At 50.4% G+C, this 27,664-nt stretch overlaps 1 protein-coding gene across 1 annotated transcript in view; it reads right to left on the bottom strand.

Annotated features, from left to right (window-relative positions):
• The window catches only part of RABEP1 (rabaptin, RAB GTPase binding effector protein 1), a 61,067-nt gene that overhangs the window by 19,835 nt on the left and 13,568 nt on the right, over positions 1 to 27,664 (bottom strand). Inside the window, exons 2-7 of the mRNA XM_054394165.1 lie at positions 15,107 to 15,235; positions 13,473 to 13,676; positions 11,730 to 11,890; positions 4,854 to 4,973; positions 2,354 to 2,489; positions 451 to 629 (exon numbers count right to left, since the gene is read on the bottom strand). Coding sequence (XP_054250140.1) covers positions 451 to 629; positions 2,354 to 2,489; positions 4,854 to 4,973; positions 11,730 to 11,890; positions 13,473 to 13,605 — 729 coding nt within the window. The 5' untranslated portion in view covers positions 13,606 to 13,676; positions 15,107 to 15,235. The remainder of the gene's footprint in view (positions 1 to 450; positions 630 to 2,353; positions 2,490 to 4,853; positions 4,974 to 11,729; positions 11,891 to 13,472; positions 13,677 to 15,106; positions 15,236 to 27,664) is intronic.

Raw genomic sequence — 27,664 nt, 5'->3', positions numbered from 1 at the left:
TCCTATCACTCCCTGACACCCTATAAAGTCCCTCCCCAGCTTTCTTGTAGCCCCTTCAGATACTGCAAGGCCACAAGAAGGTCTCCTGGGAGCCTTCTCCTCTCCAGACTGCACTCCCAACTCTCTCAGAGCCTTCTCCTCTCCAGACAATATTGATCTTCCTCGGAGCTGAGCTTCTGGTTGTCAGGTATCACCTTTTCATTTAACAATACTGACACCAGCCCCATTCAAGTTGCTCTGTACACTAGCAGTGAAACCTTGGCCCAAATGGAGAGTCTCTGCTGGAGCTGTCAGCTGGCACTTGAGTGGACAACGGTGGACACTGTCAGACGTCATCTGCTGAGACATTAACAACCTCCACCAGCACCCCTCCAGCCTGTGACTTCCACTCCTGTTACCCCACATGAAAGTAGCCTCACTCCACAAGAGGAAAGGAAGACAGCAAGCAACCTGGTCCTTTTTTTTCAGCTCCTCGACCTGGCGCAGCTGCTCGGAGGTGAGGACGATCTCCATGCGCTGCATGTCCCTCATCAGCAGGCGCTGGGACTCCAGGAACTGGTCGTTGGCTTTCTGCCAGGTGTGCTTCAGCTGGTTGTGCTGCTGCCTCTCCTGCTCCAAGAGATGGCAGACTGTTCAAAAAGAAAGGGGTGTTCAGCACATGCTGGTTCAGAACCTCACAGAGAAGCACTTTGCTGAGTTCAAGTTGTTGTTGTTCTAACCACGAACAGCCAGGCTCTGGGCAGCCTTTTAGGATCATGGAATTGTTTGGGTTGGAAAAGGCCTCTGAGATCATCCAGTCCAATCAGCAAGCCAACACCACCATGGCCACCAAACCATGGCCCCAAGTGCCATGGCCACAGGTTTCTTGAACACCTCCAGGGATGGGGACTCCACCACCTCCCTGGGCAGCCTGTTCTAGGCCTCCAGCACCCTCACACCAAATAAGTTTCTCCTCATCTTCAGATGGAACCTCCTGGGCTCCAGTTTGTGCCTGTTGCCAATCCCTTACCACTGCTGCAGCAAAGAAATTTTTCCTCATCTCCAACCTCACCTTCCCTGTGCAGTTCCAGGGCCATCTCTTATATAGGGAAAGGCTGCGAGAGCTTGGGATGGTTAGCTTGGAGAAAAGGAGGCTGAGGGGGGATCTCATCAATGCTTACACATATCTAAGGGTGGGGGTCAGGAAGATGGGGCCAGACTCCTCTCAGTGGTCCCCAGCGACAGGACAGGAGGTACTGAGTATAAACTTGAACATAGTAAGTTCTATCTAAACATGAGAGGGAACTGTGAGGTTGCTGGAGCCCTGGAGCAGGCTACCCAGAGAGGTTGTAGAGTCTCCTTCTCTGGAGACTTTCAAGGCCAACCTGGATGTGTTCCTGTGTGACCTGCCCTGGGTGACCCTGCTCTGGCAGGGAAGTTGGACTCCATGGTCTGCAGAGGTCTCTTCTAACCCCTACCATCCTGTGATTTCCTCTCACTGCAAGGAAGACTTCTGGATTCTCAAACTCAGCTTGTCTTTAGGGCTGTGTCCCTGACAGGTGACACAACTAGAGGCCTAAGGCCTTAACTGCATTCATGAGGTCTAAAGAGTTTATTTTTTCAGTGCTGGTTTCAAAAGCTTGTCTTTAGACTCTGGTTCAGCTGAAGGTTCCTTTTTCACTTCTCCACAGAGATTCTGCTCTGTGCTGGCATGCATGTGATAGCATCACAGGAAACAGCCTTAAGCTGCACCAGGGGAGGTTTAGATTGGACAGTAGAAGAAAATTCTTCACTGGCACTGGCACAGGCTGCCCATGGAGGTGGTTGAATCCCCATCCCTGGAGGGGTTTAAAAGCCACAGAGATGTGGTGCTGAGGGCCATGGTTTAGCACCAGCTCTGGCAGAGTTAGAGAATGGTTGGACTCCACGATCTTCAAGATCTTTTCCAACAGAAACAATTCAATGACTCCATGCACACTCACACATCCATCCCAGCACCAGGCACTCAGAACCGAGATACCTCAGGGAGGCGAATCAAAATGTCATGGAAATAATGCCCAGAACTGCACACAACTCCAGGGCACCAGCAAAAGCCCTTCAGTAAGAAGCAAGCATGCACCACTCAAAGCACTCAGCAGGAATTCAAAGGCATCCCTCATAAAGAATGTCTCTGTTGTTCTTCTCCATCATACAGGACTCCACATACACCCCTGCTGTAAACATCTGAGGGGCTTTTACATTTCATTCTGCTGCTTCTCCCCACAATTATTTTTTTAAATCCCATTCAGCTAAGAAACAGGAAAATAAGGAACAGCCATGTTGGGTTTACACCCTCAATGGAAGAGAACCAAAAGGATTAGTATTAGATAGGTACCTTCATGCAGTTCTTTCCTCAGCTTCTCTGCATCTTCTTGCAGGACTGATTTCTGTGTGTTGAGAACAGCCACATACATCTCTAAGTCTGTCCTGCATGATTTCTCAGCTTCCAAGTAATGGTTCAGTTCTTTAACCTGAATGAAAGAGAAGGAAATCTCAGTCCTACCACCTCAGTGGGGAACACTCTCAGGCATTTCCTTTTGGGTAGAAGTCACAGTGTCAGCTGTTGGGGTAAGATGCAGGGGCAGAAGGACAAGTTTATCTCTAGAAATCACAAATACTTGACTTCCAGTACTTGTATTTATGTCTGAAATGGCTCCTCAGTAACCTTCTGCTAAGCCAAAGCCATCAGTGTATGACAGCTACAACAGCTGGGTCCCAACAAGATGGTCAAGAGGCAAACACATAAGAAGAACAGTGAAGGAATCCTTTAACCAACACTGATAAGCCCACAACTAAGTAGGATGTGGGTTCAGTTCAAAAGAGAGCAATGACAGCAGTCAGGAGACAGGACTGTGGGCAAGCTCATCACAGAATGGCTCAGGTTGGAAGTGACCTCAGAGATCATCTCCCCCAATCTCTCTGCCATGGGCAGGGACACCTCTCAACTAGCCCAGGCTGCTCAAGGCCTCATCCAACCTGGTCTTGAACAGCTCCAGGCAGGAGGCATCCACAGCCTCCCTAGGCAACCCATTCCAGTCTCACCACCCTTGTACTGAAGAACTTCTTCCTCAGCTCCAGTCTAACCCTGCTCTGCCTCAGCTTCAAACCATTCCCCTTGTCCTGTCTCAGACACCCTCAGGAAAACTCCCTCTACAGTATTTGTGTAGGATCCCTTCAGGTACTGGAAGGCAGCTCTAAGGTCCCCCTGGAGTCTTCTCCTCTCCAGACTGAACACCCCCAGCTCCCTGAGCCTGGCCTCACAGCAAAGCTGCTCCAGCCCTTGAAGACAGACAAGACAAAACAACATTCACACTCCAGAATGACCTCTGCAAAAAGAAAGGAAGATCTGTCAACAAAAAAAGGACATCAGGAAAGACTAAATAAACATACCAGAAGTTTTCTGTTTGTTAGTTTGTCTAAATGACAAACCTAACAAAGGCTTGGACTGACCATCCTGCACGGACTGCAGATCTCTGCTGAGAACGTTCAGACAGCTTTACACAAACAGCTGTCCTGTAGCCATGGATCCTGTCTTGGAGCAAGGAATGGGTTGAAAGGTTTCTCCAAGGCACCAGCCAGTTTTATGGTTTGCTGAGGCAGCAATCACAAAGTTTTTATTCCAAAGGAAACAAAATCCTTCAGGCAATTCCCAACAGGCTCCAGAACGCTGCTGAATGGCATCCACAGACACCAGAGTGTCCTGAACTCAGAGTGCAGCTCTAACTTGCCCTTGCTGGTGGGGATACCTTATCCTGCTGCAGAACACCAACTCTCCTGTCTGCTAGCCCTTCAGCCTTTGAATTGGGGAAATGTGACTCCCAGAGAACAGCCCTTGGGAAGCAGGGAAGGGGAGGGGTGAGGGGGTGGAGGGAAAGAGAAAAAAGAACTTCCTTGTTTCACTGATCCCGTTAAGCTCACTGCAACCCAGCAGGACAGGGCTCCAGCAGATCTGAAGGACTTCATTTTTACAGCACTGTAGATCGAAGTACTTCACTTCCAAAGTCTGTGCTTGAGACCTCAGAGCAGCCTTCCAGTACCTGAAGGAGCTCCAGGAGAGCTGGGGAGGGACTTCGGACAAGGACTGGGAGTGACAGGATGAGGGACAATGGCTTTGAGCTGGAAGAGGGGAGATTGAGACTGGAAATTCCTTCCAGTGAGGGTGAGAGAGACTGGCACAGGTTGCCCAGGGAGGCTGTGGATGCCTCCTCCCTGCAGATGTTCAAGGCCAGGATGGATGAGGCCTTGAGCAACCTGGGCTGGTGGGAGGTGTCCCTGCCCATGGCAGGGGGTTGGAACTGAATGAGCTTTGAGGTCCCTTCCAACCCAACCCATTCTGTGATTCTTTACAATTCCTTACCTTGCTTTCTTGCAGCAAATGCCCAGCATCCCTTGCCATGAATCTGAGGGTTACTTAAATTTTAAGATACAAAAATCCTGGTGAAGTTCCCCAGATTATAGCCAGGATTAGAAAATGAGATAGAGTCTGGGTGGAAGTACATGAAAAGGATTCTACCACGTGCAAACCTTTTTGTGGCTGCAAGTGTGACAACAACCCAAAGGCCAGGCTGCTGGAGCACAGCAGCACAGCAGCTCGAGCTCCTTGTGTTGCTGCCAGCAGAGCTGGAGCCATGCAGTTAAAGCTAAGCACAGGTGACACAGACACAAGCACAGAGAGATGGAGAAACACACACAGGCCAAATGGATTATTTGAGCTCCAGGAGGTGTAGGGCACGTTTCATACCTCTTTCCTTCTTGCAAAATTTGGCTTTAGTGACCTGCATCAAAGTTGCCTGATGGAAGACAGAAATCAGGAAACAGTTACAGCTCCACCTCACCTTTGATGCCTCTAACTCTGTAATTTTTTCTTCAGCTGCTGTCAGTTTCTCCTTTAGTGCTGCAATCTCTTTTTCCATAGGCATCACAACTGAACGCAGCTTCTCGGCGTCCTCCTGGGCCTGGGGTCAAGACAAGAAACAAATCACCCACCAGCAGGGTGCTCAGCCAGGCAGGGCCCACTGCTGGACACAGGACTACCAAATCTCCCTGCCAACAGAATTCGCTGCTTCAACTCCCACATCCCATACTTGTCAGCATGGAAAAGAGAAGCCTCCAGGGAGAACTTTGAGCAGCCTTCCAGTATCTGAAGGGGCTCCAGGAGAGCTGGGGAGGGACTTTGGACAAGGGCCTATTATGATAGGATGAGGGACAATGGCTTTGAGCTGAGAGAGGGGAGATTGAGACTGGAGATGAGGAAGAAATTCTTGAGAGTGATGGTGGGGACAGGCAGCCACAGCCTCCCTCAGCAACCTGTTCCAGTGTCTCCCCAGCTTCACTGCTAAGACCATTCCTGCACTTGTGATGAATAATTTGGAAGAAGCTCATTCAAGAGTCCTGAAAACATTTGGTTATCTGTAGCCCTTACGAGCCAGCTGTGGGCAGCATTCAGACAACAGAGCTGATAGGAGGAGATGTGAAGCACTCTGTGAAGCTGAACTGCTGCTGCCATCTGTGACTGAGGAGTAGCTGGCTGCAGGTGGCAGGGGATGTATGGCTGTGTGACACCAGCACACGGCCCTGCCGCTGCATTTGCTGTGCCACTCACTGTGCTCACAGCTGGTGTTTGTGCTCTGGACAAGCAAAAGAGCAGAGACAAAATGCAGCAGAACTGAATAAAATGAAGAAATTTAGCTCTTAGACAATGAAGAAATTTAGTTCTGTTTCATCTGCAGAGTTCTCTAAAGCTTTACAGAGCCCAAGGGCCTGGTGGCATTTGTGTAACTGAAGCTTATTGTGAGATTTTATTTTTGCCTTTCAATTTTAAGTTTAAAAAACTTAATCACAGAATGGGTTGGGTTGGAAGGGACCACAAAGCTCTTCCAGTTCCAACCCCCTGCCATGGGCAGGGACACTTCCCATCAGCCAAGGCCTCATCCAGCCTGGCCTTGAACACCTCCAGGCAGGAGGCATCCACAACCTCCCTGGGCAACCTGTTCCAGTGTCTCACCACCCTCACTGTCAAAAATTTCTTCCTCATCTCCAGTCTCAGTCTCCCCTCTCCCAACTCAAAGCCATTGTCCCTCATCCTGGCACTCCCAGCCCTTGTCAGAAGTCCCTCCCCAGCTCTCCAGGAGCCCCTTCAGGTACTGCAAGGCTGCTCTAAGATCTCCCTGGAACCTTCTCTTCTCCAGGCTGAGCAGCCCCAACTCTCACATCTGCTTACAGGATGAGTGCTGGTCACTGGGTCTCTTTTGAAGGTCAAGTATAATCACTGAGACCCCTAAACTGAGGTTAAATTTGCTACTGGATGAAATGAGAGCATCTGTCCCACTGAAAAATGGTACATAAGCAGTCCCCTGGGCAAGAGGTGCCACAGTGTCACATTTCCTGTGTTACAGTGTTACTCCAGACCACTCCCAAGGTGTGACCCTGCAAACCTTTATTTCCCTCTTTCTGCCAGCTTCATTTGCCTGTCCACGAGCAAGGTTTTACACCTTGGCAGCCTCTATTTGCTCATCACCTCATCAATACAGAACACCCAAAGGGCTTCTGCTTGAGCAAACCTTGCTCTCCCCAGCACAGCAGCTGCAGAACCTGCTGCAAGGCAGCTGCAGACCACAGAGAACGTGCTAAAAATGAGTCCAAGCCAACCTACAAACCATGGCCCTGCCTGCTGGCAGCTGGCTACAGCAACCCTCAACATCCTTTGCTGTTCCTCCAACCAACATCTACAGGTGTTTGTGGCTGCCCCCTCCCTGGAGGTGTCCAAGGCCAGGCTGGATGAGGCCTTGAGCCACCTGGGCTGGTGGGAGGTGTCCCTGCCCATGGCAGGGGGTTGGAACTGGATGAGCTTTGAGGTCCCTTCCAACCCAACCCATTCTGTGATTCTCTGAAGAACAAAAACCTGTCTGGAGAAGCCTCAAGCAACACCTGGGTTTGCTCCTCACAAACAAGCAGCAGAATCTGCACAGACAGCATTTGATAACCTCTCCTCACAGCAGGAATAAACCATTTAAAGTTCCTCTGAGTCTCCTCCACTGTTCTTGAGCATCACCACCTACAGCAGCTCTCTGTTATCAGATTCTATGGCCTGCTCTGGCACAGCAATCAGATGACTCTCCCCTTCCAGCTTTCCCCCTTCTGACTAATGAGCATCCTTCCCAGAAGGAGAATTGTCCTTTTTGCTCTCTCCATATGCAAAATACCTGTTCTGCAGGATTCTGCTGCTCAGAGCTTGACACAATTGTGCTAAGCACAGTGGTTTCATATTCATGACAGCTCCCACTGCAAGCCAGATCCTTTCCAGAATGGAAAATGAGGGCTGGGTACAATCACAGAATGGGTTGGAAGGGACCTTAAAGCTCCTCCAGTTCCAACCCCCTGTCATGGGCAGGGACACCTCCTGCTAGAGCCATCCGACTCATTACTACCTTGCTTCCCAATCCTTTGCTCCCCAAGTTCACTCCTTTGCTAGCCAAACACAACTCTTTATGGGCTTGGGATTCACTCCTTTGTTTGTAGGTAAAACTAAAATGTCCTTTTCTCCAATTTTCATCTCATTCTTAGTCTCCTTGAGGAAAAACCTCACAGGCTGAATGAGAGAGAAGATTAGAAAAGCCAAGCACAGCAGCTGAAGCAATTCTTTCAAGCTGTACTCTGGAGACCAGGTTTGTCCCTCTCCTGTTGCACAGAGACCAAGTTCCTCTGCTTTACAGGCCTGGAAAGCTTTCCAAGAGAACAATGCACCAATCACCTTCTCCTTTAGGCTCACCAAGGATCTTTATTTCCCTTTTAAAGGGGTACAGTTCAAAACGTTATTTACCTGCTCTTCTGATTGCTAACTGGCACACAGTGACACCAGTGATGGATGAGGACAACAAGGGCACCCTCAACCAGTTTGCAGACAACACTACACTGAGCAGCAGTGTTGATCTGCTGGAGGGTAGGAAGGCCCTGCAGAGGGATCTGGCCAGGCTGGATCCACAGGCTGAAGCCAAGGGGATGAGGTTCAACAAGGCCAAGGGCTGGGTCCTGACCTTGGGTCACAACAACCCCAAGAACACTACAGCCTGGGGGCAGAGTGGCTGGAAACTGCCTGGTGGAAAAGGCCCTGGGGGCCCTGGTTGACAGTGGCTGAATAGGAGCCAGCAGTGTGCTCAGGTGGCCAAGAAGGCCTCCAGCATCCTGTCCTGGATCAGCAATGATGTGGTCAGCAGGAGCAGGGCAGGGAGTGTGCCCCTGGGCTGGGCACTGGGTTGAGTGCTGGGTGCCACAGGATAGGAAAGACATTGAGGGGCTGGAGGGTGTCCAGAGAAGAGCAGGGAGGCTGGAGAGGGGTTTGGAGGGCATCATATGAGGAGCAGCTGAGGGAGCTGGAGAAGAGGAGGCTGAGGAGAGACCTTATTGCTCTCTACAGCTCCCTGAGAGGAGGCTGCAGTGAGGCTGGTGCCGGTCTCTCTCCCAAGTAAGCAGCAGTAGGATGAAAGGCAATGAGCTTAAGCTGCGCCAGGGGAGGGTTAGGTTGGAGATGAGGGAAAATGTCTTTGCTGCAAGATCAGTCAGGTAATGGAAGAGGCTTCCCAGGGAGGTGGTGGATCCCCTTTCCTGGAGGTGTTCAAGAAGCTGTAGCTGTGGTGCTTCAGGATATAGTTTAGTGGTCATGGCAGTTGGGTTATGGTTGGACTGGATGATCTTAAAGGTTTTATCAACCTTAATGATTCTATGACTCCTGATTTTAGTTATTGGACAAACCTCTTAGTCAAGACAGATTGATTTTTTGAACATCCTAACTGGCAGTTTGTTGGGACTTTTAAACTATGAACTCTGCATCTTCAGGGTTGTTTCTGCAAGACCTCCCAACTGACAGAATTTTGAACCTTCCTTCCAGCTTCAACCAAAGTCTTTTTGCTCTTAATAGGGCCCAAACCAGTTATAAAACAGTTTTTGTCTTAAAATTCCAATGGCAGCAATTCTTTTGTCATAACATTTGCAAATAGGATCACAGAATGGTGGAAAGAGTCCAGCCCTCCATGCCCCAGCAGGGTCACCCAGGGCAGGGCACATAGGAACACCTTCAGATGGCTCTTGAAAGTCCCTGGAGAAGGAGACTCCACAACCTCTCTGGACAGCCTGCTCCAGGCCTCCAGCACTCTCACACCAAAGAAGTTTCTCCTCGTGTTGAAGTGGAACTTCCTGGGTTCCAGTTTGTGTTCCTTGCCTCTTGTCCCATCACAGGACACCACTGAAATTGGCCTGGCCCTTTCTTGACACCACCCTGCAGATATTTATAAACATCAATAAGATCCCCTCTGGGGCTGCTCTTCTCCAGGCTCAACAGCCCCAGTGCTCTCAGCCTTTCCTCCTCCCAGAGGTGCTGCAGTCGCTTCATCATCCTCATCATAGGCTTTACTCTGACTCCTACCTTTGTAAATCAAGAACCTGTGAAGTGGCCTCAGTGAAGGCCAAACTACAACCAGCTATATTCAATATATTCTTTAGAAGCCTTAGAAAAAGAATTCCATTTTGCAGCACTGATTGCTTGTGCCAGCACGAGGAAAAGAGGTAAAGTACTCCTGATGGGAGATGTTTGTGGTCCCAGCACTGCACTGCTGCTGCTGACAGCAAGCAGAGACAAGGAAATCAGAGATCCAGAGAAGCACAGAATCCTTTGGGTTGGAGAAGCCCTTTAGGATCTTCCAGGCCAACCGTTCTCTGACTCTACCCAGTCTGAACCATGGGCCTCAGCACCACATCTCTGCCTCTTTGAAACTCCTCCAAGGATGGGGATTCAGCCTCCTCCCTGGGCAGCTTGTGCCAGGATCCTAAAGATTGTGCCAGGATTCTTCTAAAGTCCAACCTAAACCTCCCTTGGTGCAACCTGAGGCCACTTCCTCTTATCCTGTCACTTGTTACTAAGAAGAAGAGACCAACTCTTGCCTGGTTCCAGCCTCCTTTCAGAGAGCTGTAGAGAGTATTTTGGGACAACCACTTCCCTGGTCCTGCTAGGAATAGGGCAGTATTCCTGACCCACACCAGGATACTGTTGGCCTTCCTGGCCCCCTGAGCACACTGCTGGCTGCTGTCCAGTCTGCTGTCACCAGCTGCAGTGCTGTGGCAGACTGGCAGCTGTTCCTCCACTCCTGGATTGAATATAGAATCATTTACTGCATTCAAATTGGCTCAGAATACCTTGAAGACCACTGGAAGCCAGCTGAGAAGACAAATGCACCTAAATGCAGCTCTGAATAATATGAGAAACAAAGATTTCCAAATACTGATCTATTATGACAGGTTCCATTTCCTTCCTGCCTGCAAGAAAAACAGACCAAACCTTCAAACTCAACAGCAACAAAACAACCCCAATTTAATCCAAGGCACCTCAATCAGCTTCTAGGAGCTCTTCAGAGTCACAAATATTTGAAGAACAAAAAGAAAATCTGGAGCTTTCCAAGCTCCAGGGCAACTATATTTCACCATCTGTATTTTTGTGACAGCAGGGCTGTAGGTATTTCCTAGGTGTTTCCTCCCAGGTGTTCTCCAGGAATCCAGCACCACTGTGCTGCACAAAGATGACTTCTCTTAAAGAAAAATTAAAGACCTTTTAGATCTAATGCCCAGTAAAAACCTCAAAACATACTGAGAAGGTGTGAGAAAAGGAGTAAGGCTGCAGAATTGTAAAGGAAATGTTATAAAGTTGTATTCAATCAAGAAAGCCTAAAGGAGGCTTCACCTGAGTTCATCTGATCTTGTCACCACAGCTCTGAGACAAGCTGAAGGCCAAACCTTACCACATCCTCAGGTGCAAGCCCCTTACTGGATCCACATGAGGAGGTACAATACAGAATCACAGAATGCATCAGGCTGCAAGAGATCCTCAAAGGTCATCTTGTCCACCCCCCCTGAAGTCAGCAGAGACACCTCCAGCTAGATCAGGCCACCCAGGGACACATCACTGAATGTCTCCAGGGATGGGGCCTCACCACATCTCTGGGCAGCCTGCTCCAGTGTCTCCCCAACCTCACTGTGCAGAACTTCCTCCTGAGGTCCAACCTAACTCTTGCCCTGCTCCAGTTTCAAACCATTGGCCCTTGTCCTATCCCCATGGCCCCTTCTGAACAGTCCCTGCCCAGTCCTCCTGTAGGTCCACTTCAGGTACTGGAAGGCTGCTCTAAGGCCTCCCTGGAGTCTTCTCTTCTTCAGGCTGAACAGCCCCAACTCTCCCAGCCTGTCCCCAGAGCAAAGATGCTCCAGCTTTCTGATCATCTTTGTGGCCTCCTCTGGACCCTCTCTGTCTCTTTTGTGTTCAGGGTCCCATATCTGGACACAGCCCTGCAGGTGAGGTCTCCCAGAGCAGAGGGGCAGGATCCTCTCTCTCCATCTCTGGCCACACTGCTTTGGATGCAGCCCAGGCTGCCATTGGCCTTCTGTGCTGCCAGTGCCCATTGCTGGCTCCTCACCCCCAGCATCCCTAAGTCCTTTTCTGCAGGGCTGCTCTCAATCTCACCATCCCCCAGCCTGGACTTGGGAGGCTTGCCCCAACAAATACCTTCATGGATTCAAACACAAGATGAGGTCATGATGACTTCCATCAACAAAGAGCTGAACCTTGGCAGAAGGCTCTGTGTACTTCTGAGGAATTACAGCAAGCCACAGAAATGAACTCATGCATAGCAACAGGTCTTGAAACAGAAGTGATGAGCTAGGTCCCAGCCTACCTTTTTCATTTCATTCTCCAGGTTCTCCTCCTCCTGCCCCTCGGACAGGCGCCGCCGCAGCTCCACGATCTCCCGCTCCACGTTCTCCCGGTACTGGTTCCACTGGGCTCGCTCCTGCTCCAGCCTGTGGTGGTACTGCAGCTCGTAGTCACGGACAGTCTCTGGGAACAGCAGGGGCAAAACTTACCTTCAACTTGAAGTGTGACCCAGAGCTTTAGCAGCTCCATCTCCAACCACTCAAGGATTTATCACACTTCAGCAGCAGCCAACCCTCCCTTCCTCTCTCTTCCCTCTGCCTCTTCAGACCCCAGCTACACAAAGATCCAGAGGAGCTGCATCTCAATTTGTACCCCAGCTACACAAGCAGAGGCTCCAGAGGAGCTGCATCTCAATTTGTACCCCAGCTACACAAGCAGAGGCTCCAGAGGAGCTGCATCTCAATTTGTACCCCAGCTACACAAGCAGAGGCTCCAGAGGAGCTGCATCTCAATTTGTACCCCAGCTACACAAGCAGAGGATCCAGAGGAGCTGCATCTCAATTTGTACCCCAGCTACACAAGCAGAGGCTCCAGAGGAGCTGCATCTCAATTTGTACCCCAGCTACACAAGCAGAGGCTCCAGAGGAGCTGCATCTCAACTTATACCCCAGCTACACAAGCAGAGGCTCCAGAGGAGCTGCATCTCAATTTGTACCATCACTAGAGCACAAATAAATGAGCCCCCCCCAAACTGTGTAACTGCTCATTTCAAAACATCTTCACACATCTAACTCCCTGTTTAGTAGCACTCTCTGTACTTCCAAGCACATCAACCAAAGAAGCTACCCAAACCCTGCCTCCTGAGTCCAAAATGCAGAAGGAACCAGGACTTCCCACACTTCCCTGGTATTAATGGTGCCTCTGCAGGTAAGGAGCTGCCTTTGGCTACACAGGCCAGCAGCTGGCACAACTGAGCCTTGGTCCTGGTTCATGTATCTACGTACATCATAAACAAACTGGACTCTGTGTACTCAGTATACAGAAAGATTTGTTTTCTTAGGGGGAAAAGGATAATCAGGTGATGGAGCAAACTGCCCATGGCCAGTTGGCTCAGGATGCTGTGATCCTCTTTGTGAACCTTGAAGAAAACCAGGCAGTAATGGCAACAGCCTGGCCCCAGCTCACAGCCTACACTCTGCTCCTTGCACAGAGTTGGGCTTGGAAATGTCAACAGCTGTGCAACATGCAAGGGTGGCAAAAAATGGCTCAGAGCAGCCAGGAGAAAACAACAAAAGGCCCGGGCCTGACAGAGCAGCACGTTCAGGCTCCAGCCTGGGGAGAAGGCCATCTGATAGCACTGGGGGACACACTTGACTGTCTGACAGCAGAGCTGTGTTCACACAGGAGAGCAGACTCATGCTGTGCTCTTCCCAAAGCCCTTCCCAGACTCAGCAGATCACATGCAACATCCTTATCTTCATGGAAAGAGATGGAGCACCACATTCAGAGTCCCTCAGAAATGCTTTATAGTATGTGGGAGTTTTCATTGCCATGATTCTTTCTACAATCCGACCCTCCTCTTAACAGAAAAGAGCTACCAAGCTCCTCCCACACACTCAAACCACAGCTCCCCCATCACTTCCACAGTCCAGTTCTGCCAAGCCATGGGAAGCAGCTGTCCATGCTCTGTGCAAGAGCAGGCACAAACCACTGAGTGCCTCCTAAAGAGGTGTCTGGCCCCAGCAGCAGCCTGCCTGCCTCTCACCTTTCATAATAGCTTGTAGGGAAGCTACTTCTTCTTGCCACTGCCTCTTCACCTCGTCAATAGCTTCCTGCTTTGTGGTCTCAGACACTGTAGCTATGGCCTTGATGTTCTCCATCTCCGCGTGAGCTTCCATCAGCTGTGTCCGCAGCTGCCCCAGGTCATCCTGGGCTGCTTGCAGCACTGCATTCTGCCTTTTGAGGTCCTCTGAAAAGCAGCAGTACTTACATTTAGTTGGATTAATAAATTCAGAAATGGCATAGCCAGCAGGAGTGAGGAAGTTACGGTGCACTCAGCACTGGGGAGGCTGCACCTTGACTCCTGTGTCCAGTTTTGGGCACCACAGTATAAGAAAGACATTGAGGGGCTAGAAAGCTGCCTCAGCAAAGCACCTGGGGGTGTTGGTCAACAGCAGCTGAAGATGAGCCAGGGTGTGCCCAGGTGACCAAGAAGGCCACCAGCATCCTGGCCTGGATCAGCAATGGCATGGCCAGCAGGAGTAGGGCAGGGATTGTGCCCCTGGACTCAGCACTGCGAGGCTGCACCTCACATACTGGGTTCAGCTTTGGGGCCCTCACTCCAAGAAGGACATTGAGGGGCTGGAGCAGGTCCAGAAAGGGGCAAGAAAGCTGGGGAAGGGTCTGGAGAACAGGGCTGGGGAGGAGCAGCTGAGGGATCTGGGGTTCTTTAGCTCAAAGAAGAGAGGAAACCTCACTGCTCTCTATGGCTACCTGAAAGGAGGTTGGAGTAAGGTGGATTTTGGTCTCTTCTCCCAAGTAATTAACAACAAGACAAGAGGAAATGGTCTCAAGCTCTGCCAGGGGAGGCTTAGGTTGGAAATATTTCTTAGGTTGGAAGTATTTCTTTCCTGAAAGAGTTGGGGGCTATTGAAACAGGCTGCCCAGGGAAGTGGTGGAGTCACTGTTCCTGGAGGTGGTCAAGAAATGAGTAGATGTGGCACTTCAGGACATTGGCTAGTGGCCATGGAGGTGCTGGGCAGAAGGCCGGACCCTGACGATTTTAGAGGGCTTTTCAAACCTTCCTGATTCTGTGATTCAATGTGAAGAGTAGCCATAGTGACTATGGCAAAGAAGAGTGCTGTAAGAAGGGGGTGGGGGAAGCACTGATACTGCAGTTGTGATACCCACAGCAGCTGAACTAAGGAGCATCCTTAGGGAACAGGACTTCACTCTGCTTGCCTTTGCACACAGGAACACATCTAGGCAGGTTTGGAATGTCTCCAGAGATGGAGACTCCCCCACCTCTCTGGGCAGCCTGCTCCAGGGCTCTGTCACCCTTACATAAAAGAAGTTCCTCTTACTGTTTAAATGGAACTTCTCATGTTCAAGTTTGTGCCCATTGCCCCTTGTCCTGACACTGGGCACCACTGAACAAAGCCTGGCCCCATCCTCCTGACACCCACCCTTGAAGTATTGATCAGCATTGATGAGATGCCCCTCTGGCTGCTCTTTTCCAGACTAAAAGCCCCAAGTCCCTCAGTCTCTCCTCATCAGAGATGTTCCAGTCCCCTAACTGGGAGCAGTATTTGGTGTTCCAAAGGTTATTCTTCATACAGGAATTATTTAAAGATAAAAGCTTAACAAACTTTGGAATAACTCAGAGAATTGAGAACTCACCTTCCTTAGCCAAGTACAGCTCCTTAAATTTTGCTCTCTTTTGATTGAATTCTTGCTCAAGTTGCTGCTTTGTGCGCAGGAATTCTGCATTGACCTTTTCCAACTCTGCTACTCGCTGCAGAAGAGCAACTGAAAAGAAAGCAGCAGATCAGGCAGGTCATCAACAGGCAGGGTGTCCCACTCTGCAGGCTTGAGCTCTGGGGATCAGCCTTTCTGAAACATCTTTACTCAGTAGCTCAGCTCTTACCCCACCATACATCACAACAAGCAGCTGGAGTCCTTTAAGCACCTAAGGAAGTTTCCTTAGCCTGTAGCACCCAACTGCAGCCAGACATCTCCACAGCACAGGGACTGCAAGAACTCTGCAGCAAACAAGCAGCCTCTCAGAGGAAACCACAATCTTCTACATAGAATCAGAGAATGGTAGGGATTGGAAGGGACCTCTGGAGATCACCCAGTACAACCCCAGCCAAAGCAGAGCACCCACAGCAGCTTGCCCAGGATCACAATGCCCGGGGGGGTTTGGAAGCTCCTCCACACAAGGAGACTCCACAACCTCTCTGGGCAGCCTGCTCCAGGCCTCCAGCACCCTCATAACAAACAACTTCCTCCTCCTGTTCAGGTGGAACCTCCTCGGTTCCACCTTATCCCTGTTGCTCCATGTCCTGTCACTGGGCACCACCACAAAGAGCCTGGCACATTTCTCTTGACACCCACCCCTCAGATTTTTACAGACATTGATCAGGTCCCCTCTCAGCCTTCTCCTCTCCACACCAGACACCCCCAGATGTCACACAGCACAGACACACACAAATACTGACCCAGCAGAAGTGTCTGCACACCCAACACATTTCCCACCAAAAACAAGTAGTGAAAATAGAGCCCAAAGGCTACAGGGCTTCAGCATCAACCATTTAGACTGACAGAGAGCCAGATCCAGAGCTTGCAGTGGTAAAACACTGGATAGTCACTGCCATTGAGACTGGGGCAGTTGTAGTTATTTTTAGTACCAGATCACTTAATAGCAGACAGAAACCATAGGGTCTTTTAAGAGTAGAGCTGTGGTTTAGTGCTTGCTGGGCATGAGGGTTAATACAGCACATGATCTGGTCAAGCCTGTATCAGTTCAGAGCACTGAGGAAAGCCTAATTTAGCTTTATGAACTGAAATCCTCATTTTGTTTATTTTTCAATCACCTTAAATATCAACAGATTTTTCTGGCCAGCAACCCCTATAGTGCAAAGCCAACTGCACAAAAGTATTCTGGGGGCAATTACACTATTCCAGCTCTGGTGCCCTTAGCACAAGAAGGACATGGAAGTCCTGGAGTGGGTCCAGAGGAGGCCATGAAGATGATCAGAGGGCTGGAGAACCTCCCCTGTGGGGACAGGCTGAGAGAGTTGGGGCTGTTCAGCCTGGAGAAGGCTCCAGGGAGACCTTCCAGTACCTGAAGGGGCTCCAGGAGAGCTGGGGACAGACTTTTGACAAGGGCTGGGAGTAGCAGGATGAGGGACAATGGCTTTGAGCTGGGAGAGGGGAGATTGAGAGTGGAGAGGAGGAAGAAATTCTTTCCAGTGAGGGTGAGGAGGCACTGGCACAGGTTGCCCAGGGAGGTTGTGGATGCCTCCTGCCTGGAGGTGTTCAAGGCCAGGCTGGATGAGGCCCTGAGCAAGCTGGGCTGGTGGGAGGTGTCCCTGCCCATGGCAGGGTGTTGGAACTGTCTGATCTTTGAGGTCCCTTCCAACCCAAACCCTTCTATGATTCTCTGACTCTCCAGCAACTGAAAGAAGCCTGTAGCAGACACAACACACTGAGAGCAAAGCTTCAAGTTGGAAAAGCAGCTGGATCAAAACCAGGAAAGAAACAGCAGACATGGAGTCAGGCCCAGGTAGCAAAAATGCTTACCAAAGCTAAAAAGTTGCCTTTGATCCCCTGCTAAGTATTCCAAAGGGCTTGCCTGCTTCCCACAGCCAGGGGAGAGTAGCTGCCAGCCTGGCCAGAGCCTCCTTCATACCTCTGAGGAGTGAAAAGCCCTGCTTGGCTCTGAGGAGGTGGCTTTGATCTCACAGTTCAGCTCTTGAAAGGGCACTGTCGGAGGCACTGAAGCTAGGTGAGCTGTGTGTGGTGCTTAGGGGGCAGTGAAAGCCCAGAGGTCCAGCCAAGGCAGCTCAGTGTCTGCAGGCAGGAGGCCCAAAGCCATGTCCAAAGCAAAGCCAAGAGGAATCTGGACACTGCTCACCTCACCAACACTGTTCTGAGGACCATACAGAAGTGTTTAACTCCTGCCTACAGGAGGGCTGGGCAGGGACTGTTCCCAAGGGCCTGTGGGGATAGGACAAGAGGCAATGGTTTGGAACTGGAGCAGGGCAGAGGTAGGTTGGAGATCAGGAGGAAGCTCTGCACAGTGAAGGTCGTGAAACACTGGAACAGGCTTCCCAGAAAGGTGGTGGAGGCCCCATCCCTGCAGACATTCAAGGTCAAATCTGATGTGGCCCTGAGGAACCTGCTCTGCTTGGAGGTGCCCCTGCTGACTGCAGGCATTTGGACAAGATGACCTTTGAGGGTCCCTTCCAACCCAGTGTGTACAGTTAACTAGTTCTGAACACTGACCAACCAGATCAGTCATCCCTCTCTCAGAAGACTCCAGCCCTCCTGTTTACTTGCTCCCCTTCCCATCTTTTTTCTGCAGAGAGACAGCAGCAGCTGTGCCACAGCTCCCAGCTGAAGGCTGGTGTAGAAAGCACCCAAGTTGTATTTCTTCCCCAGGTAAGAGCTGCTTCTGCTGAGGATAAAGGACAGGAGGACACCATGAGAGCAGAGAGCTCAAGTGCTTCCAAGTCAGGGAATAACAGCCTCATCCCTATGGACCCTCCCACCCAAAGAGGAGGAGGAATGGCAATCACCAAACAGGCACTGCAATTGCAGCAGTTACATTTGTACAGCATCCCTCTCTCTGCAGCTTCCCTGGTATGTGTAAAAGGGAATCAATACTCAACTCTCACCAGAACTGAGCTCTGGCAGCTGTCAGAAACAGTTGGAGACATTCAAAAACCCAGCAGTTTAAGGCCTCACTGCAGGCCCTGCATCACTGCAAGTACCAGAAGAAACTTCTTCACTGAAAAGGTTCTCAAATTCTGGCACAGGCTGCCCAGTGAAGTGGCTGAGTCCCCATCCCTGGAGGGGTTTCCAAGAGGCAGAGATGTGGTGCTGAGGAACATGATTGAGACTTGGTATGATGGGACTCCATGATCTTGAAGGTCTTTTCCAACCTATAACTGAGTGACTGTGTGCTGATATCATCCTTTTAGTCAGGTACTCAGTGTGAAGTGTTTTCACCAGCCATGCTAGGGGCAGGGCTCAGGCCAGGCCTCAGCACAGCCACACTGCAGGGACAGAAGGCACACAGACTGGAGGACAATAAACTATGCAATAGATCTGAAGCACAGGCATAGAAGATAAGGGCAGGAGAAGGCTTATTTTCCAAGACAGCAGAACAACTCTCTCCTTTCTAGTAGGTGATCAGGTTTGAAAAAAAAATTCTTCTCTTTGCTGGGGGTGCACATGATGGCCACAGACACCTTCTCTGATCACAGAATGGGTTTGGTTGGAAGGGATCTCAAAGCTCATCCAGTTCCAACCCCCTGCCAGGGGCAGGCCCAGGCTGCTCAGGGCCTCATCCAGCCTGGCCTTGAACACCTCCAGGGAGGGGGCAGCCACAATCTCCCTGGGCAACCTGTTCCAGTGTCTCCCCACCCTCACTGGAAATAATTTCTTCCTCATCTCCAGTCTCAAACTCCCCTCTTCCAGCTCAGAGGAAATGAAGGCATGAACCCAAATCCAAGATGCCAGATGCAGGTATCTGTGGGCTACATGAGACAGATTAAAGTCCTGCTGGAGATGCACTGAAGTCAGCAGCAGGAAATGGGGTGATTCACAGATTTTCAATTATACTTTTGTCATTCATAGGTTGCTAGATGAATTCAGAACAAGATACTCTGAATTTAGGTCTAACTCTGTCCAAGTCTGTAACAGAGCTGAAAAAGAAAACCTGACTTGCCATCAGAGGCTCTCAGCTTACACAAGCTCCCCAAAGAGCAGCACTCTGCAGTGACAGGATGCATGACCCTGGCAGTGCTGCTGTCCCTGAGCTCCCATTTGCAGGCACACAGACCCAGCTATCAATGTTTAACAACACCAGGCCAGCACACAGCAAACACAGCCCCAGAGAGGGGCAGCTGCGGTGGAGCTAACCCGACTGAAACCGGATCTGCTGCTGCACATGAGACCAGAACAGGCACAGGACGTGCTGTGCTTCCTAACAGCAGCAGTGTGGAAGACCCAATTCCCTAATTAGGCCCTGAGTGAACAAGAACCAAATTCTAAAGACCAAATTTCTCTGTTCTGAAATAACACTGACAAGAATTTAAATTAACTTAAACAAAAAATTTAAATGAAAGTTGATATTGCCAACCTGGGAAGCAAACAAGTCACAGGATCCCAGAATCCCAGCATGGTAGGGTTGGAAGGGATCCTAGAGATCACCCAGTCCAACCCCTTGCTAAAAGCAGGGCACCTACAGCAGCTTGCCCAGGGTCACAATGGCCAGGGGGTGTGTGGAAACTGTCCAGTTTCCTTGCCTTGGCAAGCAGAGTAGGTTGCAGTTTTTTTCTTCTGTTCCAACAAAATAAACATGTTGTAGGGACAGTGTTTAGGTCTGTCTGGGAGGGAAAGAATGAAGATTCTATTCTTGGGGTTGTTAGGACTGTTCAGTCTGGAGAAGAAAAGGCTCCAGAGAGACCTTTGAGCAGCCTTGCAGTACCTGAAGGGGCTCCAGGAGAGCTGGGGAGGGACTTTGGACAAGGGCTGGGAATGCCAGGATGAGGGACAATGGCTTTGAGCTGGGAGAGGGGAGATGGAGACTGGAGAGGAGGAAGAAATTCTTGAGAGCTAGGGTGGGGAGAGATTGGCACAGGCTGCCCAGGGAGATGCTGGATGCCTCCTCCCTGGAGGTGTTCAAGGCCAGGCTGGATGAGGCCCTGAGCAACCTGGGCTGGTGGGAGGTGTCCCTGCCCATGGCAGGGGGTTGGAACTGGAGGAGCTTTGAGGTCCCTTTCAACCCAACCCATTCCATGATTCTATGAATTTTTTATGGACTCACTCCTTCAATGCTGTTCCACAGCTCAGCTGCCAGAAGGATTTAGTTTTCTCTTTGACCACATTTCCAGTCACACACACTGGCAGTGGCCACCCCAGAGCTAAGGCACATAAAGCTGATTATCAATAAGGCTATTCTGGAGTGCTGTCTCTATTTATAAAAGTAATGCCACAAAGCTTTCTACTCGGCATGGAAAGTGTCAAGTGTGACATCAAGAGCTGAGTCCTACATACATGGAATGTGGAAAACAGAGCAGATAAATAAATATACAGAAAATAACTTGGGGGAGAAAAAAATAAAATAATTAAGATAAAAATAAAAACTCACTTTATCATTCCTCTCTCATCTTCCATCTCCTTCTTTTCCTGCCATGATTGCTTGAGACAGAAGCATGGAGACATGGTAATATCTGACTGCTCAGCTCTCTTCATACTTACTTCTTAGGAACACTAATTTTCATCTATCATGACCTGGAAGAGGCTGCCCAGGGAGGTGGTGAGGTCCCCATCCCTGGAGGTGCTCAAGAAACCTGCGGCCATGGCACCTGGGGACATGGTTTAGTGGTCATGGTGGTGTTGGGTTGGTTGTTGGAGTGGAAAATCTGAAAAGGCTTTTCCAGTCCAAAGAGTTCTTGATTCTGTGCTCATCTTTCAGCCACAATTATGTTCCTATTTAACTTTTTACAGAATCACAGAATGGGCTGGGTTGGAAGGGACCTCCAAAGCTCATCCAGTCCAACATCCCTGCAGTCAGCAGGGACATCCTCCACTAGATCAGGTTGCTCAGAGCATTGTCAGCCTAGCCTTGAACAACTCCAGGGATGGGACCTCAACCACCTCCCTGGGCAACCTGTTGCAGTGTTCTGCACCATGAAGGTGCTGGAACTTGTTCCTCACATCCAATCCCAATCTGCTCTGCTCTCATTTCAAACCATTGCCTCTCGTTCTGTCCCTGCAGGCCTTTGCAAACAGTCCCTTTGCAGCCTTCTTGTAGCCCCTTCAGGTACTGGAAGGTTGCTCTTAGGTCTCCCTGGAGTGTTCTTCAGGCTTCCCTAAGAGTCTCCCACCAGGAGTTATATTCAGACTGCAAAAAAAACTTTATTTTCTTCAAAGAGGGCCTCCCCCACACTCAGAATGTACCCCAGTGCACATCTCCTGCAACAGGCATCAGAAAAGGAACAGGTGATGGTCATTTGATATGGATGCTGAACATGGAGAAGAGGAGGCTGAGAGGAGACCTCATTGCTCTCTATAGCTCTCTGGAAGGAGGTTGGAGCCAGGGCTGGGGAGGGTAGGGGGGGATTGGTCTCTTCTTGACCAGGTGATAGGAGAGGAAATGTCCTGAAATTGTGCCACTGGAGGCTTAGGTTGGAGATGAGGAAAAATTTCTCTGCTGCAAGAGTGGTCAGGGAGGTGGTGGAGTCCCCATCCCTGGAGGGGTTCAAGAAACCTGTGGCCATGGCAGCTGGGGCCATGGTTTGATGGCCATGGTGGTGTTGGGTTGCTGATTGGACTGGATGATCTCAGAGGCCTTTTCCAACCCAGACAATTCTGTGATTCTGTACCTCCTGACTCAGGAAATGGAGGCTGTTTTCCTTGCAAGAGCAAACTTTGCCCCTGCACCCAGATATCCAGACCAACGTGAAGAAGGAAAAACAAACAGGCAGAAAAGAATGATTTGCTCCTCCCAAGCTTGCATTTGGAAGCATCATGGATTTTATTTACCTGGGCTAATGGGTAAAGCTCACTGGCAGCTGTGCAGTGGCTGACATGCTGCTTGCCAGCTCTGTACCAAGCAGTAGATCTGCAGAAGTCACTCCTGGGCAGTGTGGCTTTCAGAGATGTTCTTGCTTTCAGCCAACAGCTTCCAGTCTCTTGCACAGCTAAGGATTATACTGTCCAGCAGAGAGACCTGGGGGTGTTGGCTAACATCCAGCTGAAGAGAAGCCAGGGTGTGCCCACTTTCAAGGCCCACCTGGATGTGTTCCTGTGTGATCTGCTTTAGGTGATCCTGCTCTGGCAGTGGGGTTGGACTCAGTGACCTCCAGAGGTCCCTTCCAGCCCCCCCACTCTGTGAGCAGCTCTCCCGTGTACGTATCAAGACTCATTCCTACTCTCAGTGTTGCTTTAGTCAGGAAGAATGAAGTGGTTTGACACTTTGGAGGGACTTGCTTTAAAGTGCTGTTGCAGGGGAAGAGGTGGCTCAGCTGGAAGTCTTGTTACAGGCTGAAGGAACTTCCTCTGTGTCTGTTTAAAACATCCTCCAGTGAGTGTTTGGCTTAGCAGCTAATGAGGCAGGACAGCCCGAGGCAATCTCAGGAGTGGTGGAAGTGGTGAATGCTGACAGGCTTAGCAGGTGCATTGTCTGAGCTCAGATGGATGAAATGCTCAGAAGGCTTTGCCCAGGGGAGGAAGGCAGGCTGTGACTGCAGGGGATGTAGATCTACAAGCCTAGCTTTGAGCTGCTGGTGGTGTAACTGCAGCAGCAGTGACCCTGGGCACAAGCTCTGAACCCTTTCAGACACGTCTGACCCATACTTGGATGCTTCACCTGCCTGAGCCTTGTGCTGCCATCACTGTGCTCTTGTTTGCTCAAGCAGTGACTGCCTTGGGTAAATGTAGGCAGCCTGTAGAGTAAATAAACCTTTCATAAACCCAAGAAGTCATGGAGCTTTTTTCCTGCAGGCTTTTAAAGCTGATCCTCTTGGACAGAGCAGCTCTAAATGACAAACTGATAAAGTGAGGAGAATAAAACAAGCACTGAAGGAGCAGGGAGAACACTGTTGCTGGTCATGGGATTGGGAATTCAGCCCTCTCCATTCGGTGTCACAGAATCACACAACAGTAAGGGCTGGAATGGACCTCCAAAGATCATCCAAGTCCAACCCCCGTGCCAGAGGAGGACCACCCAGGGCAGGTCACACAGGAGCACCTTGAGGTAGACCTTGAAAATCTCCAGAGAAGGACACTCCACCACCTCTCTGGGCATCCTGCTCTAGGGCTCCAGCACCCTCACAGTTCTTTCTCTTGTTTAGCTGGAACTTCCTATGGTCAAGTTTATGCCCAGTACATCTTGTCCTGTCACTGGGGACCCAGAAGAGTCTGGCCCCATCTTCCTGACCCCCAGCCCTCAGATATTTGCAAGCATTCATAAGATTCCCCCTCAGCCTCCTCTTCTCCAGGCTAATCAGCCCCAGCTCTCTCACCCTTTCTCCAGATGAGAAATCCTCCAGGTCCCTCAGCATCTCAGTGGCCCTCTGTTGGACTCTCCAGCGGTTCTTTGTCCTTCTGGAGCTGGGTTGCCCAGAACTGGACCCAACAGCCCTGGTGTGGCCACACCAGTGCAGAGTAGAAGGGGAGGAGAACCTCTCATGAACTGCTGGCCACACTGCTCTTAATGCACCCCAGGATGCCATCAGCCTTCTTGGCCACAAGGGCACCGCTGGCTCACAGCTATCCTGTTGTCCACCAGCACTCCCAGGTCCTTTTCCTCAGAGCTGCCCTCCAACAGGTCAGCCCCCAAGCTGTACTGACCCATGGGGTTGTTCTTCCCCAGCTGCAGGACCCCACACTTGCTTCTGTTGAACTTCATTGGATTTCCCCACTTTGCCCAGCTCTCCAGCCTGGCCAGGTCATGCTGGATGGCAGCACAGCCTTCTGGCCTGTCAGCCACTCCTCCCAGTTTGGTATCATCAGCAGTCTTGCCCAGCTTTGCCACATGTCATCATTTTGCATGATAAAACCACAACACCCAGAGCAGGATTAAAGCCCTTCATGTGGCAGCTCCACTTGACAGCAAGTCAAGGTTTGCAAGGAAAGCAAAGCTCCAATGGAGGCTGCTGTGTGTCTGAGGAAACCAGCAGAAATCTGCTGTTCTGACCAAAGCAGAGCACTTCAGATGGACAGACACTTAGAGCCTGAAAGGAACCTTACCACAGGGGACCACTTAGGCAATTCCTCACTCTGAACACACAGGCAGAAATGCTGTCTTTAACTGTAAACATTTGCTGAAGCCAGACAAGGAGCTCAGGCCTGATTTTCTTTCCAGATAGTTTAATTGCTGACTCACTTTCTGTGGGAGGGGAACACACCAACAAACCCCTTTGCCTCTTTACAATGTGTTTATCTCTTCGCCTACAGATTTATGAAAGGCTGTCCTCTTTTGGGGAAAAAAGTGAATAAAGTATGATTCAGCTCCCAGGGGAAAAAATAAACACCAAAACAAGAAGCCTACTGTGTTGTTCTCTTGGATGAAGTAATTTCAGACACTGAACAAAGCCATTCCATTAATTCCCAAATTCCCCCCAGACACCACTAGCCTGAGATACGGTGTTTTGCTATCTATCCTAGGGACAGCTGAGGTGGGGCTTGGAGAGTATTCAGCTCCAGAGCATCCCAAATACTCTGTTTCACAGAATCACAAAATGGTTTGGGTTGGAAGAGACCCTCAAAGGTCAGCAGGGACACCCCCAATTAGACCAGGCTGCCCAGCGACACACCCAGTCTGATCTTTAATGTCTCCAGGGATGGGGTCTCAATCACATCCCCGGGCAACCTGTTCCAGTGTCTCACCTCACCATCCAGAGCTTCTTCCTGATGTCCAACCTAAACCTGCCCTGCTCCAGTTTCACTGCCCCTCATCCTATCACTACAAGCCCTTGGAATCAGCCCCTGCCCAGCCTTCCTGTAGGTCCCCTTCAGACTTCGAACTGCTGCTCTAAGGTATTCCTGGAGGCTTCTCTTCTCCAGGCTGAACAGCCCCAACTCTCTCAGTCCATAGCAGAGGTTCTCCAGTTCTCTGATCATCTTTGTGGCCTCCTCTGGACCTTCTCCAGCAGGTCCATGACCCTGTTGTGATGAGGGCCCCATATCTGGACACAGCCCTGCAAGTGAGGGCTCCTGAGAGCAGAGGGGCAAGAACCTCTCTCTCCATCTCTGGCCATGCTGCTTTGGCTGCAGCCCAGGCTGCCATTGGCCTTCTGTGCTGCCAGTGCCCATTGCTGGCTCCTCTCCAGCTTCTCACCCACCAGCACCCCCAAGCTACTGCCTGAAAACTACCTAAGCAATGGCTTCTCTGGTTTGCTGTTGGTACAGGTGTGAGGAACTTGCCACCTAAAGCAAATCAGCATCTGTCTGGACAGTGCTGGTGTCCCCATCATAAGAAGGGCATGGAACTGTTGGAGTGAGTCCAGAGGAGGTCACAAAGATGATCCAAAGGCTGGAGCACCTCTACTCTAAAGATAGGCTGAGGGAGCTGGGGTTGTTCAGCCTGGAGAAAACGCTCCAGGGGAACCTTTGAGCTGCCTTCCAGTACCTGAAGGGATCCTACAGGAAGGCTGCCGAGGGACTTTTCCTGAGGGTGTCTAGAGACAGGACAAGGGGGGATAGTTTGAAGCTGAGGGTTACACTGGAGCTGAGGAAGAAAGTCTTCAGTATGAGGGTGGTGAGACTCTGGAAGAGGTTGCCCAGGAAGGTTTTGGATGCCTCCTCCCTGGAGGTGTTCAAGGCCAGGCTGGATGAGGCCCTGAGCAAGCTGGGCTGGTGGGAGGTGTCCCTGCCCCTGGCAGGGGGTTGGAGTAGATGATCTTTGAGCTTCCTTCCAACCTGAGCCATGCTGTGATTCTATGAATTGCAGAAGCTGACACAATCAACAACAGCAAGAAAACTGACTGCTGTGTGTGCAGATACCTGGCAGCACTGACTGCACTGCTGTGAGTCCCAGGAGTCCTTCAGAACCAGCAGCAATTCTCAATCACACATCTGAGCCAGCGTGAGCTCACATGGCCATGGCCACTAGCATCCTGAGCAGCAACTGTGGCCAGCAGGACCAGGGCAGGGATTGTGCCCCTGGACTCAGCACTGGGGAGGCCACACCTTGAGGACTGGGTTCAGTTCTGGGCCACTCACATCAAGAAGGACACTGAGGGGCTGGAGCAGGTCGAGAGAAGGGTAACAAAGCTGGGGAAGGGTCTGGAGAACAGGGCTGGGGAGGTGCAGCTGAGGGAGCTGGGGGTGTTTAGTGTGGAGAAGAGGAGGCTGAGGGGAGACCTCATTGCTCTCTGCAGATCCCTGAAAAGAGGTTGGAGTAAGGTGGGGGTTGGGGTCTTCCCCCAAGGAACAAGGGATAGCAAAAGAGTAAAGTGCCTCAGGTTGCACCAAGGGAGGCTTAGGTTGGACATTAGAAGAAACTTCTTCACTGAAAGGGTTCTCAAAGCCTGGCACAGGCTGCCCAGGAAGGTGGCTGAATCCCCATCCCTGAAGGGGTTTCAAAGAGGCAGAGATGTGGTGCTGAGGGACATGGGTTAGTACCAGACTTGCTAGAGTTAGGGAACGGTTGGACTTCAAGATCTCAAAGCTCTTTTCCAACTGCAATGATTCTGTGATTTTTGTGTTTTGAGGGGAATGTGAACATGCACCCCAAAAGAGAGTTAACAGCAGGCTTCTTTCCCCCTGTGGTTCCCTACCCCTTCCTAAATAATTTGCTGACACTGGCAAGAGAGAACAACCTGAGAAAGGGACCAGGGGAACCTTCAAGAACAGTAACGGCAAAGCGTTGTCAGGGAAGCAGGTTGCAGGCAGAAAAACCCTGGTGCCTGAGAGCAACCACTTAAAGGACATAAATCTTACTAAATGGCCTGGAAAATGTTGTTGCCAGATGTATTTATAGGGACACTGTGATAATAACTCCAGTAAGATGAGTAATAAAAGAGGATTAAGATCTTTATTTGATAAGGATACAGTTCCTATCAGCTTGAGGAAGGTTTCTGCAGCAATTCCCCAGTCTCCCTGACACCAGACTAGTCCTCCCACAAGCCTCTCCAATCCACTTCCTGATAGAAAACACTGCCATCCTTCTACAGATTCATATTTTGTGCTACCACTTGTCAACCAAATGAGCTCCTGAACAGTTAACAAGGAAGAAAATCCTCCTCCAGCATGAAATTATCAATAAAATTGTTATATGCCTAGAGTAAAAGCAATATAGAACATTGATGGCCTCACCAAGTCTGCAGTTAGCATCATTTTAAGTCAGCTTAAGTCCTGACACTCATCTGAAAGGGTAACTCAGCACTCCCCTCTCACCCTCACCACACCTCTCCCCTTTGTATCTGAAGGGTGGGTGTCAAGAACAAGGGACCAGGCTCCTTCCAGTGGTGTCCTGTGATAGGATTAAGGGCAATGGACACAAACTGGAACCTAGGAAGTTCCACCTCAACATGAGGAGAAACCTCTTTGGTGTGAGGGTGCTGGAGCCCAGGAGCAGGCTGCCCACAGGGGTTGTGGAGTCTCCTCTGGAGACCTTCAAGACCAATCTGGATGTGTTCTTGTGTGGCCTGCTCTGGCATGGGGGTTGGACTGGATGACTTTTTGAGGTCCCTTCTAACCCCTACCATTCTATGATGC

This window comes from Indicator indicator, chromosome 30 (assembly GCF_027791375.1).
Source record: "Indicator indicator isolate 239-I01 chromosome 30, UM_Iind_1.1, whole genome shotgun sequence".
Taxonomy (NCBI): Eukaryota; Metazoa; Chordata; class Aves; order Piciformes; family Indicatoridae; genus Indicator; species Indicator indicator.
The sequence above is the reverse complement of the archived record's forward strand: the minus strand, read 5'-3'. Positions and strand labels throughout refer to the sequence as shown.